General features: G+C 33.4%; 1 protein-coding gene across 1 annotated transcript; it reads right to left on the reverse strand.

Annotated features, from left to right (window-relative positions):
- Positions 1–3751: 3751 nt before the first annotated feature.
- Positions 3752–5026, reverse strand: LOC149566130 (tetraspanin-8-like). Its single transcript, XM_089819559.1, has 2 exons — positions 4430–5026; positions 3752–4270 (listed from the first exon to the last, which is right to left on the reverse strand). The coding sequence occupies exons 1-2, from the start codon at positions 4934–4936 to the stop codon at positions 3950–3952; spliced, it is 828 nt and encodes a 275-aa protein (XP_089675685.1). The 5' UTR covers positions 4937–5026; the 3' UTR covers positions 3752–3949.
- Between the last annotated feature and the right edge of the window lie 12715 nt (positions 5027–17741).

A 17741-nucleotide genomic window follows, 5' to 3' on the forward strand; every position in this document is an offset into this window, starting at 1 on the left:
CAAAACTTTTGAGAAGTTTTTTTAGAAAAAAATTGGAGCACAAAACTTTTATTTACAAAGGTTTCATGTTTTTACAACAAAAAGCATGTATTTTTTAAAAATGAGCACTAAAAAAATGTACATGCAAAAAGTACGTTGACATCAGTGATACTAATGTATGTCACTACAAGTATTAATGCATGTGTAGATCATTAATGTATCAACTTGAACCAAAATTCGATGGCCTTCAAACTGTCATCTCTTTGATTTGTTTTATCTTAAAAAGTTGTTGATGGTGTTTTGGTCGTATCTTAGGCATACAGAAGTATTTTTTCACAAATCGTATATCATCATAAAGCTCTTTTTTATCCCATCAGTATGGTTCAAGTTTGGTTTCTTGGCTTTGTTGTTTGCTTTCTTATTTACGTAGTCAAAGATAGGGGTTCTATTTTTCACTCTAGGAGACATATCTTGAGCATTCGATCTTTGTTTTGGGAAAACTTTTATATTATTGGAGAGTTTTCTTTATGCTCTTCCCATTAATGCTGGTTTTTTTTCCAAATTTTACTCCATTTTTATGTCTCTTTTGGTCTTTGTAGACATCTTTTATAGCACTTTTGTACTCTATTGCATTTTGGTATCTTGCACATCCTTTTGTCTTGTTGTACTCACACTACATTACAAAGTGTCATGAGGGGTTTGATGTTGGGTATTTTTTCCATCTTCCTTCATCAATTGAGCATTCCTTCCACAATATTAGCCTCATAATGTGTCGATGGCATGTGCCTTTATAGGTGTTTGTACTTCTTTTGTACTCTTGATGTTCATGGTTCTGTATTCTGTAGGAGTTTATGCATATAGTTTTAGTCTATATGTCTTACCTCTTAGTATTATACGGGGGTTATGTTAATTTTAATGCTTTCCTAGTATGATAGAGTGAGCTTTGTATTTACTATGTGTTCATATGTACTAGGCAGATGCAGTGACTGGGTACCTATGCCTTTTGGTGAGATGGATCATTTACCATATGGACACTCTTTCATTTATGTTTTTTTAGACCTTGAAGATATTTTACACTTCGATTGATCATCTCTTTAGACTTAGTCTTATCTACCTGGTCATGTTACATTTAGTGGAGGTTCTTCAAATTAGTAGTTTGACAATATTTGCAGCTTCATGCTTCAGTGGTGTTCTTCACGAGCATCCTTTTGTTCCTATTTTTTGGGACATTCTCTAGTTTAGAGGCTTTTGTAGTACTTCATCATTAAGTCACTTATTATCTCTATTTTACTTAACCTAAACTTTAGGTGTATATTTAATTCTTTTTTTAATATTTATCATGCAACCTAAGCTATCATTTAGGGTTTTGATTTCTTGTATAACGATGAATCTCTCTTTGTAACAAATCATTCGTTCAATACAATTGTAATTTATCTTTTGCACATCAAGAATGTCTCATCTTCTGTGGATCTCTGAATTGAAGCCTCCATAGCTTTGCTTCACTCTTTTTGTGACAGGTGTTTTCATGCAAGTGATTCTTGGGAGGTGTGGGTTGATCTTTCCTCAACTTGAACACAGCTCCCCAAATAATGAGTGGTATTCTTCTATGTTTTCCCCTCAATATTTCAATCAAACCAAATTATTAAACATTATTATCTATTATTTAATTATTTAATGACTGACATAATTATCTTATGAATCCTAGAAATGTTTATACCATCCATCCATCCACTCTAGGTGGTTAAATAGAGAAGGGTGCATCAACATGGTTCATATTCGTCATGTGTTAGTGATTTTAGGAAAAATTTAATTTAGACAAATATTGTTATGTGGAGCCTAATCAGACTCACAGGTAAAAAAATTCCTCATTCCCTTTAGTGCAATTTCCCCCTAGATCTTTTCTACAAGGGTTTGGGGGTAGCACTCCTTTGATGGGATCAAGGAGAAACACCCCTTATTTAGTCTTGGGGTATCACTCCCTTGATGGGGTCAAGGAGAAACACCTAATGTAAAGTCCAAGGGCAACACACTAGGTGGCATCCTAAGATATTATAATTGCATTTTTATTTTTATTGTCAGTGTGTCTATTAGATGACATATTCTAACAAAAAATGACTTAAATATTATTATAAAAGGTGTTGCGAGTTATTTTCTATTCGATGATATATTCTAGTCATAACTTTGTAAACAACAAAAGTCTTATACAAAATGGCTTAGGGTTATGAATTTTTGCATGGCGTGATGATTTAGTAGCTTCCTACAGTATTATTGAGTTGCAAGGGATTGTAGATTGTAATTAGGTCATAACAATATTGGACTCATTGTTTGGCAGAGTATCCTAGGGATTGGGTGAACTTCATAAAGTCTTTATGTCTTCTATTTGATTTATGTTTGCTTTATACCTTCATGTTATTGGTTAGATTTGCATGTAACAGTTATTATTCTCTCTAATCCTAACAACAACAACATATATATGTTTGACAATGTTTGTCACTTGAAGAATGGTAGAAGTGAACATTGATAAAGCAACATTAAACACACACAGTAGCATTTAGCTACACATGTGTGTGCTTTTATTTGTATTTGGATAAGGCTAAAATATCAATGATTGAAAAATATTACTATAAATTTATATTAAAGATTCAATTAAAATGTAGATACTATTAATAAAATTGTTCGTGGGCTATATTATTAATTTGTGGTAGAGTTTATTACACCACATCAACTAACACAATGAAAACAGTCATAAATCTAACATAATAAATTTAAGACTTTTTTTACTTTGTATTGCTTATATTTCATTTAGAAGTTTAGTTGAATTTTTTTTAATTGTATCTATCTTTGAAAAAATAAAGGATTTTTACAATTTGATCCATGATTGTATAATTTTATATTTAATTTCTTATAATTGTTATTTAATTTTAATTTTTTAATAAATTAAAAAACTTAAACAAACTTCTATTATATTGATTCTTTGGAAAACTAAAATATATTGATCCACTCTCTTTACAAGAATGTTTTTATAAGCTCCTAAAATCTATAATTGTATTGATTTTTCTTAAAACTAAAGAATAATAATCATTTCCTTTATCAAATCTATTTAACTTCCATTTTATCACAAAAATAAAAGTATCCATTATCTTTCTTCAATACATTTAGTTTTCTATTTTTTCCCCAACTACTTATTGTAAAATTAAATAGTAATCTAAATTTCCATTTTTTCCCCAACTACTTATTGTAAAATTAAATAGTAATCTAAATTTCCACGTAAACATAAGTATCAATTTGTGATTGGAAAAAGCTTATAATAAAAAATATTTTTAAATGGCATAAACCGTTAACGGTAGCAAACCAATTCAAATCCCATCAAACTCGATATTATAATAATTAATGCAGATAGACATTCTACAATGGCAGAATGGGTGGAGTGGGATGGTGTTAATGTTAACTTTTATTCTTCTAGATTAAATTTGACAACCATCTACATGTCAAAAGTTTAAATCTTATTATAAATAGAATATACTTTTAAAAATAATTTGATAAATACCATATAAAATATTTGTTTAAATTATAGTATTTGGAGATATAAATCATCAACTTTTTAAAAAATTAAAATAAAAACATCAAGTTAAAAAAAAATTAAATAAATAAAAATAAAAGAAATATAAATAATTTTATATGTAGTAAATTGTAATTATTATCATTTAGGCGAATCAATGAACATTTCTTTAAACAGATTTATTTAAGATATCTACACTAGTAATAATAATAATAACAACAACAACAATACTTTATTAATGTCAAGACTGCAAGAGCTGCAAGAGCGCCCACAGAGCTACCCCAAACAATGAATATGGACGGAAAAGCTCCCAGCAGAAAGAAAGAATATTAGAATCGCCCGAAGACAAAAAATGGGTAAAAAAATAATTTATGGTACAAACGATTTGTCATACATCGCGGAAAATGGAGCTCAAGGATACCCCTTATGCCCATACCCACTTCTCTGTTCATCACGCCTGTTGTTCCTGAACGCACAACATCCCACTGAGTAAACCACAACCAGAGCGATCAGCACCACAATGTTTATAACAGCAATCTTACGCCAATCATGCTTCAAATTCGCCAGCACACCCGCCTTGCACGAATTACAATTATAACACAGCTGATCCTGCTCATTACTCCATGTGTTGCAGTCAATGTCTGTTGAAGTTGAATTGCTGGTTGTAGAAGTCCAATAAGTGGCGTTCACATACGTAAACCCGCAAGAGGTTGGAGGCTTGCAGCACCCCGACTGCAAATAACAATTCAAATTTTACATTTAATTAGTACACAAAGATATCAAAACACTAGGAATCATAACCAATGAAAGAGGCAGGGAGCCCAAATACTCCATGGTCACAGTATCTATAATAAAAATGGTATTTTTGACATGGAAGTTGAAGTAAATTACCTGAATTGGGGATAAATTATGTTTGTAGAACTGCTCTGCAACTTCATTGACTGAATCATCGGCGAGACTTTTACATACTTTGGCGTCCTGAAGGCAGCTCTTAATTTTGTTCCAGTTGCTGCTCTTCTCCACTCTCTTCTGCAGCCAATTGGAGTAGTCTCCCAGACGGTATTCTTTGTACCCTTTTCCGGAAACGGCCTGTCCTGCGCCCTTGTTTGTGACGGCAAAGGCAAAGACAGTGAAACAGAACAAGAGCAGAATGAGAAGAAACATGACGGCCAAGTAGACCCAGAGCAGCCATGTGACTCTGCAACAGGCGCCCACCAAGCCGGCGAGAGAGACGATCATAAGAAAAGCCCCAATTGCAATGACAGGCCACTGAAGAAACTTCTCACAGTCAGTGTCTGCCTTTGTAGCCAGCCATATTCCTCCGCCCAAGATCGGTACAGAGAGCACAAATGTGGCAAAATTCAGTAATCCGATGAGATTGTTGCTGAAACGAACCATTCTCAAATCTCTTTAAACCCAATAAACAAAAATCTTAACTTATAATTGAAGAAGTGCCCGTGTAAGAAGAATGTGTTGTAATAGTGGAAATAGAAGGGGGGTGCAGGGGTTTATAATGCAGAACAATGGCGGTGAATAGAGGAAACTTCAGTTCTCCCGCGGGTTACGTCTACGCGTTGTCATGGTTTCAGTCTTTCTTTCCTTGGGATTTCCTTCAGACTTTGCCTTCGTTCATGCAGTTTTATAAATGTGTGAAAATGAGTAAAGTCAAAGTGTATGGACATTGACTCTATTAAATTTTATGTTTAGTTACGTTCTTGAGCGTGTCACGTCGTCAGGGAGTTCCAATTTCGTGCTTGGAAGTTGGTATTATTTCCGCGTTTTTGTTGAGCAGCTGTCAATTTCTTTAGTTTAGTGTGACGTATATTTAATCGTTTTCACACTGGCTGTTGTAAAGGGCAATGATTTGATGGTCGCCATACCTGCTATCTTGATATTATCTCTAGTTTTATTCAATATTATTATGTATTATTATATACTAGCAATCACACTTAGTGTGCTATAGGTAGGCCAAAGTATGCCGAAATGCTTATAAGACATACTTTATTTGTTTTCAATACATTTGTGTAGTAGACAAGCTCAATTAACACTTTTCTACCTATCAAAGGATTATGCTTGGCAATGAAATCTAAATGAAGTGACAAAAAATATTATAAAGATAAATACTACCTTAATTTCTATTAAAAAACGTACTTACTTATAAATTTATATGCAAATCATTAATATATATATAAATATACTAGCTTGATTATATTTGAAACTCCTATATATAAAGCTCGAATTCACTCCTAGTTATACAAAGCTACCACCTTAGTTTCTACAGCCAAGCACACTTGTTTTTATAATTGTTAATAATTCAATGATTTGGATAATTATCTACTAGTTTAGGTGTGATATGCCATATGATAGACTACACCTCTAAAAGGTTGCATCATCGGCCACCCTTAAACATCACACACTAATATAGCTTGGAAAAAGTAAGTCAACTTTGACTATTTAACACTTTTAACCTAAGAATCAAGCCTTATTGTGTGATGTTCAAGTCGTCTGGCACCAATATGCTTTGAGGGATCAAATAATTGGTAGGGACAAATGTTGGATATCCTTTATAAGGCCAAGAATTTGTAGGTTTGAGATGTATTGTGGTAATAGAGGAGACACACTTTCATACTAGGAAAGAGGAGCCATGTCAATGTTGGTTGCAATTTGTTGATATGGGTGTATTGTCGATCTGCTCGCCAATAAACTTAAATGAGCACCAGAGGGAATATACTAATTCATTTTCTTAACTTTATTGGGTGGCCCTTCAATTACATAGAAACATCGCTAATATCACAGCAACCAAAAAGAAAGATATAAAAATGATTAAAGGGCATCGGTTGTGTCTTACTATTTGGACCAAGGAGGCCAAGAGAGACAAGTTTGGGAGCAAAGTAGTGGATTGAACAATTGGTGACAAGTGATGTATTAAAAGCGAAGAGGGGGATGTGATAAAGAATCAATTATCGCCTTTAACCTAGAACACGTCCATACACCTACAATTATACTAGTGACCTTGTGCTTTTCTTCGTTCTTGTTTAACTCCTTGAACTTTCTTGCATTGAATTCTAGTAATAGATCATAGAGAGTTATCCCAAGTGTCAATATTTAAAATTTAAACATTCAAATTCAAAAAACTTAACTAATGACGATCTTATTTGGTGATTTCAAATTTGTAAGAAATGATGAATTGTTAACTTTGTGTATTTATAAGGACTTTTCTTGTTGTTAAAATTTGTAACAATCTTAAATATCTAGCTTAAAGCCCACCTGTCCTACTTTCTATACACTTAAAAATTATATTTTTATATTCCATTTTTATAATTCAATGTGAAAAAAAGGACATTAATCCTAAATTAGAGGGATAAGAAAACATCAAACCCAAACAGGCCTCACAACTTGAGAACACAACAGACTCAAAGAGAAGGATGCATTACAAAGGATTTCACCTTGAACTTTTTCTTCACGAAAAAATAATAACGTTTTGACCTCCTCATCAAGGTTACTTTTAATGAAATGACAAACTCCCTCTAAGCTAGATATTGCCCTTCTAACTTCCTCATCCAAGGTTGCATGTGATGGTTTTTGTTTTTTTTTAAAGACTCCCTCTAAATGTTGATTTTTCCTCTTTGAAGAACTATAACCACTTTTAAAAGATGTGTGCAACCAACAGAGACTTGTGTAAGTAGGCTAAGCCTCCATTCTTCAACTTGTATGACTTTCACACAGAATCTATCATTTTCTTATCTTGAGTGCTTCTTGATTCAACAGGTGTCTATCTATGAACATCAAGACCTAGATATCCACATAAAAGTCCTCTACTCTTCAACCTAAGAATCGTGATCCTTTAATGACTAGAAAAAATTTCTCAACATGATTGACTTCCCTTTGAAATAAAATGTCCAAGAATCCTCGAATGTCAACTAAAGTAGACCCTCTAGTTACTCACTCTTTCATGGAAGCTTACATGATCTCAATCATGAAATATATCTTGTTCCAAGAGACTTCTTGTCATTTGTCATGATTCCCATATGACGAAAAGTGTGGGATCCAATACTACAGTTGACCTATTATCGTAGGATCATTTGATCATAGTCTCCTTGTCTTTTGTTTATTTCATAGTTTTGGATGTTATCACTCAATAATATACTTCAACAACATTCCTAATGCATCATTCTTCTTTTCCTAGAAGAATATTCCTCTGTACATCAACATCTTTGATACAAGTCTATCTAATAAGCGTTCATATGTATCAAACCATAGGATGGTTTAATTTGAAAGTCCCATGGTGTCCTTTCTGTAACATCTTCCATTAAAGATGTTTCAAGTGGGAATGGAACATTGGTTATTATTATCCCTCCACAATGAAAATTTCCCATTCATTCCATTTTATAGAGTCTGAACATTTCATCCAATTTACTTTGGGAGTGAGATGGTAATCCATCTGTGATCTCAACATAAATTTGCATATGTATCGGTTGGGCATTTCCATTCCTAATTGTAGGATAAATGTTCCCTATCGATGTGCTTCAATGTATGCCCATACACTGACTCAAGGCTCTCATTATTAGAAAGGACAATGAACAGGTTTGTAAACTTTACTAGCCTTGGACTTAAATACCCAATGAATGGATCTGGTCCATTATTTGCATGAGATCATGACTTTTGATCCATAGGCTCCAAAAATTTATATGCCCCTACTAGTTGTACATTCAACAAAGTCTCTAATGTCTTTGCAATCTTCAAAATACGTAATTTTTATCCATTATATTGTTGAATATTGAAGACCAACAAACACATGTGTTTTCCCTCCTTTTTATTTTGTCTCTTTAGCTGATCATTTGTGATCTATAAATGTTGATGGCATGTATTGTAAACTTATTTGTTTTCTCATCAATATAATTCCTCTGCTCTCAGTGTGGACGTGGCCACGATTTGTGGTGAACCATGATAAACTACTATGTTTATGCATCTTGTTGTTTTGTGTTTTCTTTTTGCATTCTTAGTTAATTTACAATTGGTATCAGAGCTACAATCGATTTCGGTGATCAAATTCTGAGGTCATGGAGGAAACAAGAGTGCAAAAATTCTCAAGGAAGAATTTCAATTTGTGGAAGGTACAGATGTGATCACTTTTGGTCAAGCATGATATTGCAATAGCAATTGAAGGTAAAGCAAAGAAGCCTAATACCATGTCAGATGAGAATTGGAATAAAATCGATGAGAAGGCAATGGCAGAGATTTTTCTTTCGCTATCTGCGAATGTGTTGTTCAATGTGAACAATGAAATGTCAACAAAGGATGTATGGGACAAACTTCATAGTATGTATGAGACGGCATCTGTTGTAAATAAAAATTTTATCATGAAGAAGCTTTACAAGTTGAGGACAAAGGACAGAACAGCGATGTCGAATCACATAAATGAGTTGAATACTCTTTTATGTCAAGCACACTATATTGGTATGCCTTAAGATGATGAAAATAAGGCAATCATCTTATTATGTTCCTTATCGAATAGCTGGGATGGTGTTGTAACAGCGATTAGCACTTACGTAACTGGCAAAAACAAGCTAGTCTACGACGAGGTAGCTTCTACGTTGCTTAGTGAAGACATGAGGAGAACTAATAAAGAGTCTTCATCCAGCGATGCGCTAACAATGGTTAGTATAGAAAATAGAGGAAGAACTCAACATAGAAGCAAAAATAATAACAACAATCGAAGGTCACAATCAGCTAGAAGATCGCAGTCCCAAGGTAGACAAAACAGTTGTTGGTTTTTGTGGAAAGGTTGGTCATGTTAAAAATTATTGCAAAAAATATAAAAGAAATCAAGAAAAAGTTTTGGACAGCAAAGAAAACATCATTCATGATCTCGGTGATAATGTTTTGGTTCTTGTGACAAGTGACACAACCTCAAATTCATGGGTAATTGACTCCAGGGCTTCATTTCATGCATCTTCTTGCAGCAAAGCCTTCACAAACTACAAGGAAGGTAAATTTGGGAATGTTTATTTGGGTGATAACAAGGCTTGTGAAATCGTAGGAAAGGGTGATATTTTTTTATCAATAGAAGGAGGCACTCAATTATTGCTTCAAGATGTTAGGCATGTTCCCAAATTAAAAAGAAATTTGATTTCCGTTAGTCAATTATATGCTCAAGGTTTTCTTACACTCCTCACGGACACATGAAAAATTACCAAGGGTTCTATGATTATTGCTAAAGGGGATAAAGTTGGCAATTTATATGTTGTAGAAACTAATGATGAGGTGGGAGATGCGATGACTATTGTGGACAGCGATGTCACACTTTGGCATCAAAGATTAGGCCACATGAGCAAAAAGGGGTTAGAGGTTATGCTTAATCAAGAGCAACTTTCGAGTCTCCAATCAGCAAATTTAGAATTCTATGAGCATTCTCTTCATGGGAAATAAAAACGTGTCAATTTTTTGAAGCATGGTCATGACAAGAAGACAACACCATTGGAGTTAGTGCACTCAAATGTCTTCGGTTCGACAAAGATAACCTCTCATGGAGGCGCAAATTTCTTTGTTTCATTTCTTGATGATTGTACTAGAAAGGTTTGGGTTTACATGATGTCTAGGAAGTCTAAAGTTTTCTCGAAATTAAAAATTTTTAAAGCTCTTGTTGAAAATCAGAGTGGGCACAAAATCAAATGTTTAAAATTAGATAATGGAGGTGAATTTTGTTCATTGGAGTTTGATAACTTTTGTGCAGATGAATTCTCTTAAAAATAATAAAATTTGGGATTTAGTTATGCTTCCACCCAACCAGAAACCTCTTAAAAATCGTTGGGTATATAAGGTTAAAGAAGAAGATGGTGGAAGAAAGAGGTACCGTTCTCGGCTAGTTGTCAAAGGGTATGCTCAGAAAAAGGGCCTAGATTTTGAAGAGATTTTCTCACCTATTGTACGGATGACTACAATCAAGGCAGTTTTGGGATTGGTAGCCATTTGGAATCTTGAGCTCGAACAGCTTGATGTCAAGACAAATTTTCTACATGGCAACATCAATGAGGAATTGTACATGGAATAGCCTGAAGGTTTTGTTCAAAAGGGGAAAGAACATCTTTATTGCCGACTGAAGTGAAGTTTGTATGGGCTCAAGCAAGCTCCAAAATAGTGGTACATTAAGTTTGATCGGTTCATGGCTAAACACAACTTCACTCAATGTGAATCAGATTTGTGCGTCTACTATAAAAGACTTCCTAGTGGTGAGTTTGTTATTCTTCTACTTTATGTTGATGACATGTTAGTTGCTGGTACTTCTCTACAAATAATCAGCAAGCTAAAGAAAGAGTTAGCTTCTCGGTTTGCCATGAAAGATTTAGGGGCAGCCAAAAAGATTCTTGGGATGACTGTTACTAGAGATAGACAGAAAAAGGTGTTGACTTTGTCACAAAAATCATACATTGACAAAGTTGTAGAACGGTTTGGCATGGTTGAAGCTAAACATGTTCCTATTCCTCTTGCTCCTCATTTCCACCTAAGTTGAATGGTTTGACATGGTCGAAGCTAAGCACGTTCCTATTCCTCTTGCTCCTCATTTCCACCTAAGTTCTAATTTGTGTCCCAAAACACAAGATGCGAAGGATTTTATGCATAATGTTCCTTATAAATCAGCAATATTTGGCTTAATGTACGCTATGGTTTCTACACGTCCCGACATTGCTCATGTGGTGGGAGTAGTTAGTAGATTCGAGCAATCCCAAGAAGCCTCATTGGGAAGCAATGAAGTGGATATTGCGATATCTCAAGGGTACTTCTGATTATGCATTGTGTTTTGGTAGAAATCATGCTCAGCTGCAAGGATTCGGTTATTCAAATCTTGTCAAAGACCGAGAAAAATGCAAGTCTACTACCAGTTATGCTTTCATATTTGTCAGGGCTGCCATCAGCTAGGCCTCAAGACTACAACATTGTGTTGCACTTTTGTCATGCCCAAACTACATGGGCAAAAACACACAATTTTTTTTAAAATTATAATTATTAGAATGCTCAAGTTGATAAGTTTACGATCACATTTCAAGAAAAGATTCACTTCATTACATCATAAGTTTATAAACTCTTATGGAGGAATACATTGTTAAACTGAAGCTCTTGTTATAAAAATAATATCGACGTTTCTTTCGTTTCATATTAATCTTAAAACAATAGATTTAAATTTCCTCTATAACAATATATGAAAATTATTTAAATAACATTTTAAATGAGTTCGTTCCAAATTATTTTGAGAATATCATATCAAGACTCATTAAAGGAAAATATTACATCTACCCATACACCTATATAAACTATTAAGTTATGATCAATTATCAACCTATTAAAGTAAAACTAAATAATATTAAAAGACTAATTTATCCTTGATATTAAAATTAACTAATCTTTTAACTACTCATAAGTTATAACTTTCTAAGTTAATTAAACAACTAAATGTATATTCAAAAAAAAAAACTAAAATTAACATTAGTATAAAAAAAAAACTAAATCTACCTTTACAAAGTTAAACAAAACTATATTAAAATAACAACTAACTTTACTAATTAATTTTAAAATGAATATTACTAACATAAATATATATATATATAACTTAAACAAATGACTTTACATAAGTTATGACTAACTTAAAAAAAAGTTAAGAAATTACATTACTTAAATTAAACTAACTTAAAACTTTAAAATAACAACACATACTAAACTAAATAATAAATAACAATTTTAGTAAACTAAACTAATTTACAACGAACTAAGTTTAAACTAGCTACTAACACTAACACCTATACTAACTATCATATCTAACTCTATTACTAGCTTTATCCCTACTAACATCTACACTAACCTATACTAACCCTATTACTGACTTTCCAAACAATCAAGGCAGCCTCTCAAGAGGTGGCACACTGCCCAAGTCATACATATGCTGCCCAAGGTAGCACTTTCCTACAAGGTACGTCCACTTACTCAAGTCAAGGCAGATTTAAAAAAAAGAAAGGGGAATAAAGGTTTATCAAACATTACTCAAACAAAAGTTAGCAACCCCATTCATAGCACAAGGATCTACGTACCCTTCCAAGGTCCCCTCACGTGATCCAAGGTCTGCACATTGCTATCATATTCCCAAGAAGATGTACGCTTAGGTAAGACAAGGGAGATTTGCAAACTCAAGCTAGGAAGTCAAAAAAGAAAATGATGAAAGGGATTAAAATACAAAACTCCTCCAATCAGCATAGCCCCTAGATTTAGCTGTCAACATGAATGACACGGCAGTCTATGTGAGTATGAGTTGCTTTAAAGCAAATCCATAGAGCTTGTCAAATCGCTTAGGGTGGAGGAAGTAGGATAGGAGTTAGTGCAAAAAGTTTTCTAGGTAAAAACAAGAGTCATGTTTTAAACTAATGTAGATAGTGTTTAAGGATATTTATTTACTTGCTAATAAATCAATTTAATATTAATTAGATTTATAAATCAACTTTCTAAAAGAATCCATTTAGGAATATGCTCTGTTTTTACCAAGGAAATGAGTATTTTCTCCATACAATTTCCAGCATCCTGTAGGTGGGTGATTTAAAATTTCTTTTTTTTTGAGAAACATTGTATATTCATAGCAACTATATTTCAATAGTAGGAGTAAGCATTCTCTTACGAATTCTTGGTTAATAATTTCCATGAACCTCAAATGCTATGCATATCAATGATACCATATTACATAGTAAAATCATCTACATATTCATTTAACTATCTATTATAACTGATGGAGCAAATAATTGAATAACATAGTAACTATACTAATTTTAGGACAATTGATAAAATAAGTAGATCAGAATGATAATGTTCTATTCATTTGAAGGGAGTATCAAAACACACAAAGTTCTTTCCTCTATCATGTTTCAATTTTAAATTTGGATATCTTGACATAATTCCCTCTTACATGTTCTTGCAAATTTACTTTCAACACAACCAACCATGAACTAAATCATTTCAAACTCAATGGAGATACCATACATTTACATGGATTAACAACATCTCTCTCTATGGACCATAAGAATAGAGACAATACCACATTTACAAATTGAATCTTGCATAATTGAACATCATTGTTTCCTCTTATCTTTGATAAAAATTCATATTAAAAAAAAAAAATACAAAAACCTCAAGAGAAGCACAATTACTCAATCACTTATTTTATTGACAACCTGATTCAAGGGCTCAGCAGGGAAAGAACCAGGAAGAAAACCCGGCGTTGTTGCCCACTACAACAAGTTTTGAAATACAATATACATAGGATTTCAATCCCAAAATTACAAAAATTAAATTTAATTTCCTTCATGACCCTCATCAAAGGATTCATAACAATTTCTGCAACACATTTCTAAAACCATGGAGGGAACAGAATCTTATCAGGTGACCACAAGCATGACCAAGAACAAATCAAACATGCATATTCATACAAGGCTTTCATAATAGGATTCGCAATGAATCAAAACTAGGGAAAGGTGGATTTTTCCAACAAGAGATGTCAGACACAACACCAAACCAGGTGCCCAATCGGGGCTATAAATTAAGAACTTTCGTTCTTCCATTCTTACATGCCAAAACTCATATGTGGTTTGTGCTGACAGGTAGGGGCCCATAACACCCTACCCTCTCTCCCTCTTCTCATCCTGAGAAGAGACTCTGCACTGTTGGAGTCCAACTAAAATGCCCTTTCCTGAAATTGGCCACTTCTGCCCTCTCCAAGGGTGAGTAATGCCAAAACACCCATGCAAGAACCTCTCAAAATTCAAACATAAACAAGAAAGGAAAACATTCAAAATAACATGGTTTTCAAAGCTTCCCAACATACTCACAAACATACAAACATTCAAACAACAACAAGGTAGCATAAGCATGAAATAAACATGAAATCTGAACAAGGGAGATGAAAATTCCTACCTTCACAAAGAGGTAATGGAAAAAGAACAAGTTTGAGTAGAGCTTTCCCCTTCCTTGCTTCAATCTTCCAAGACTCCTCTCTAAATGTAGAGATTGGGTAACAACCTCCACTAGTCCAAGAAGGGCCTCTAAATAAGCCTCAAACTCAACCACTAAAGAGATCAATAACTTCTCCCACCCACCTACAAATCTAGAAGCTCCTAACTCAACCCATACCATGGTTAACCACTAAGTGGAGGTGAGGTGAGACAACTCATGGTAGCCATAGTCAATTTTCACACAAAGGCAAAAAGGGACTTTTTGAGTGATCTCAAAAGTCAATAAAAGGGGCTTAGGGGTTGGAAAAGACCCCCAACTCATACCCATACCACTTGGGTATAAATATTTCATGTTTTAAAGCCTTAGGAATAGGTTTAGAGCCAAACAAAGCTAGGAATTAATTAGGACCAACTAACAACTCTAAAATGTAGATTAAGCACTAAACTGGATTAAGGATGACTAAACTCGATTAAGAACTAAATTAGCAAATAGACACTAACTTAGTTCGACTAGGTCCAAAGGTTACACAGCTAACCCTAATCAGCATTCTGAAAAGCATACACAATTCACGAGTGTCAAGCAACACTAAAAGAACATAGTTACAAATATTAACATTCACCGAACATAGAAAGAAAATACATACATCTCACAATTAGAATACTTGAATTACGAACAACAAGGTTTCCAAAATTAACACATAGAGATCAGTTATGTTCCTCCGTCAGTTTCCTCGACTAAAATATCTGCACACTCATTGCACACATCAGTAGTCCCGAAAATCACATGTACATATATATATATACATATCAAAAATTCGTATAAATTGAAACATACATCAATCAGGGTTTCTTGCATCCTACTTATATCCTTAATCATAAAGATTCCAAAATCAATGTGTTAATCCTACATTTTACTTATTTCATCAACATACATATACATAAAACATTAAATGAAAAATATCAAATATTTGAAAATAACATCACACAACATAAAATAATATAATATGTTCAAGTATCTAATAATGTCTCGACATCTCGAGTCGTGGGTATCAAAATAATAGAGTAACAACTAAGGCTACGAAGGGTCGGGGCGAGGCCTCACAACTTTCTTCTACTAAAGCCGAATACTTGGCTCTTTTCGAAGGGGCTAGAGAGATGATTTGGTTGCAACACTTATTCAACGATCTACATTGGCAACAAGATGATTATGTTTTATTTTCAGATAGTCAAAGTGCAATTTTTATGGCTCACAATCATTCCTCTTAGCAATGCTCGAAACATATTGACAAGCATGCTCACTATGTTCGCTATGAGGTACAAGAAGGAAAACTAAAGGTTTCCAAAGTTGATACCAAGATCAATCTGGTGGACATGTTGAGGAAGGTTGTTGCCAAGGAGAAGTTCGAATGTGCCAGGACTTCTCTTGGCTTTGTTAAAAAGAAGTAGGTCAGCATGTAGAGCAGGGGAATGGATGATCGACTAGTGTATCTCTTGTCTTCAGGTGGGAGATTGTTGAATATTGAAGACCAACAGACACATGTGTTTTCCCTCCTTTTTATTTTGTCTCTTTAATTGATCATTTGTGATCTATAAATGATGATGGCATATATTGTAAACTTATTCATTTTCTCATCAATATAATTCCTCTACTCTCTGTGTGGACGTAGCCATGATTTGTGGTGAACCACGATAAACTACTATGTTTATGTGTCTTGTTTTTATGTATTTTCTTTTTGCATTCTTAGTTAATTTACATGTATGTCATCTCTTTAAGGCATTCTGACCAATAGGTATCATGTACTACATCATGATGTGTCATAGACCATATATCATTGAGAAGCTTTTGCATACGACATCTCTTATGCCTTGGTGTTTACTTGAGTCAACCAAATAGATTGCACACATGAAAAGAGATGTTCTATTTTAATGGACTTGCTCAAATAACTAGTAAGGCTCAAAAAGTGTGTCCCATAGCGCTTTGTTCATTTAAATACCCTTTAGAAATTGCTCTATAATTACACAAAGTGTACTTACAGATAACTAGAGTTCATTCCCGGATAAGTTGGTTTTATGATAGACATATGATAAGTTTGGTCCCAAGGATTTTTACAAGGATTCTAGACCGAAAAAATGAATTCCTCTTCTTTTGTTGTACACAACATTACTAGACTTGGCTAGCACTACTAGGTATAAACATGGAAGAAATGACACACCAACATGTTTGGAATAGCATTGGGATAAGGCTGACTGACAAGAGAAACTATCAATGCCCAATTTAAACCAACTAAAAAATCCTATTACATTTGAGTGTACATGTCGTTGCTTTGTCCCAAATTTGATGCATCTAAGTGTAGTACAGAAACTCTTAACATTTGCAATAAGACAAAGTACTTGATCAATAACCCTGCAACCATTCAAGCTTTGAATGCTCTGCTCATCTAAATTGGAATATAACCAAATCACTATTCTTTCCTGGCTAGTGTATCATATGAGTGTTGCTCCTGTTCCAAAATTGGTTTCTCTGTATCTTAATGACTGCGATTGAATTCTAATTGCTTGACTTAGGTAATGAGCTAACTGACATGTGTCTATCATTATTGTCATTATTCAAGTCACTTAATTGGTGCATAACAATCACTACATCTCATTCCTTTTATTTCTTATAGTTCTTTATAGTTGATTCCCTCTTTATGAATGTGAGAACCAGAACCATCCTTTGATTTTTCTGTGATGCAAATGTTTTAAAACAAATAGGCCTAGGGTTTGCCTGCTCTGATACCATGTTAAAAAATAGATAAGATGTTGAATAACTTCTTTATTAAGGTCTGATATAAATCTATAGGATGTATATATCATTTATTAATTAATATGCATATACTTCATTCATTGCTAGGCATATATATTATATCCAAGCATTGAATCATGATCGGTCATGACTATTCAATATGAAAAGTCATGTTTAATTAGTGAATACTAACTAACAATTAGTCACCAAAGATTAACAAACATAGATAGAAATTATTCCCTTAATTAATTTTCATCTATAGGATGCATATATATATATATATATATATATATATATATATATATATATATATATATATATATATATATATATATATATATATATATATATATTTATTTATATATATTTATATTTATGAATGTGCACAAAGTTCATCTTAGTCTGATATGATTATGCTTTCAGATTTATCAAG

Source organism: Cupressus sempervirens, chromosome 3 (assembly GCF_028749045.1).
Source record: "Cupressus sempervirens isolate cs-2001-9-10 chromosome 3, ASM2874904v1, whole genome shotgun sequence".
NCBI lineage: Eukaryota > Viridiplantae > Streptophyta > Pinopsida > Cupressales > Cupressaceae > Cupressus > Cupressus sempervirens.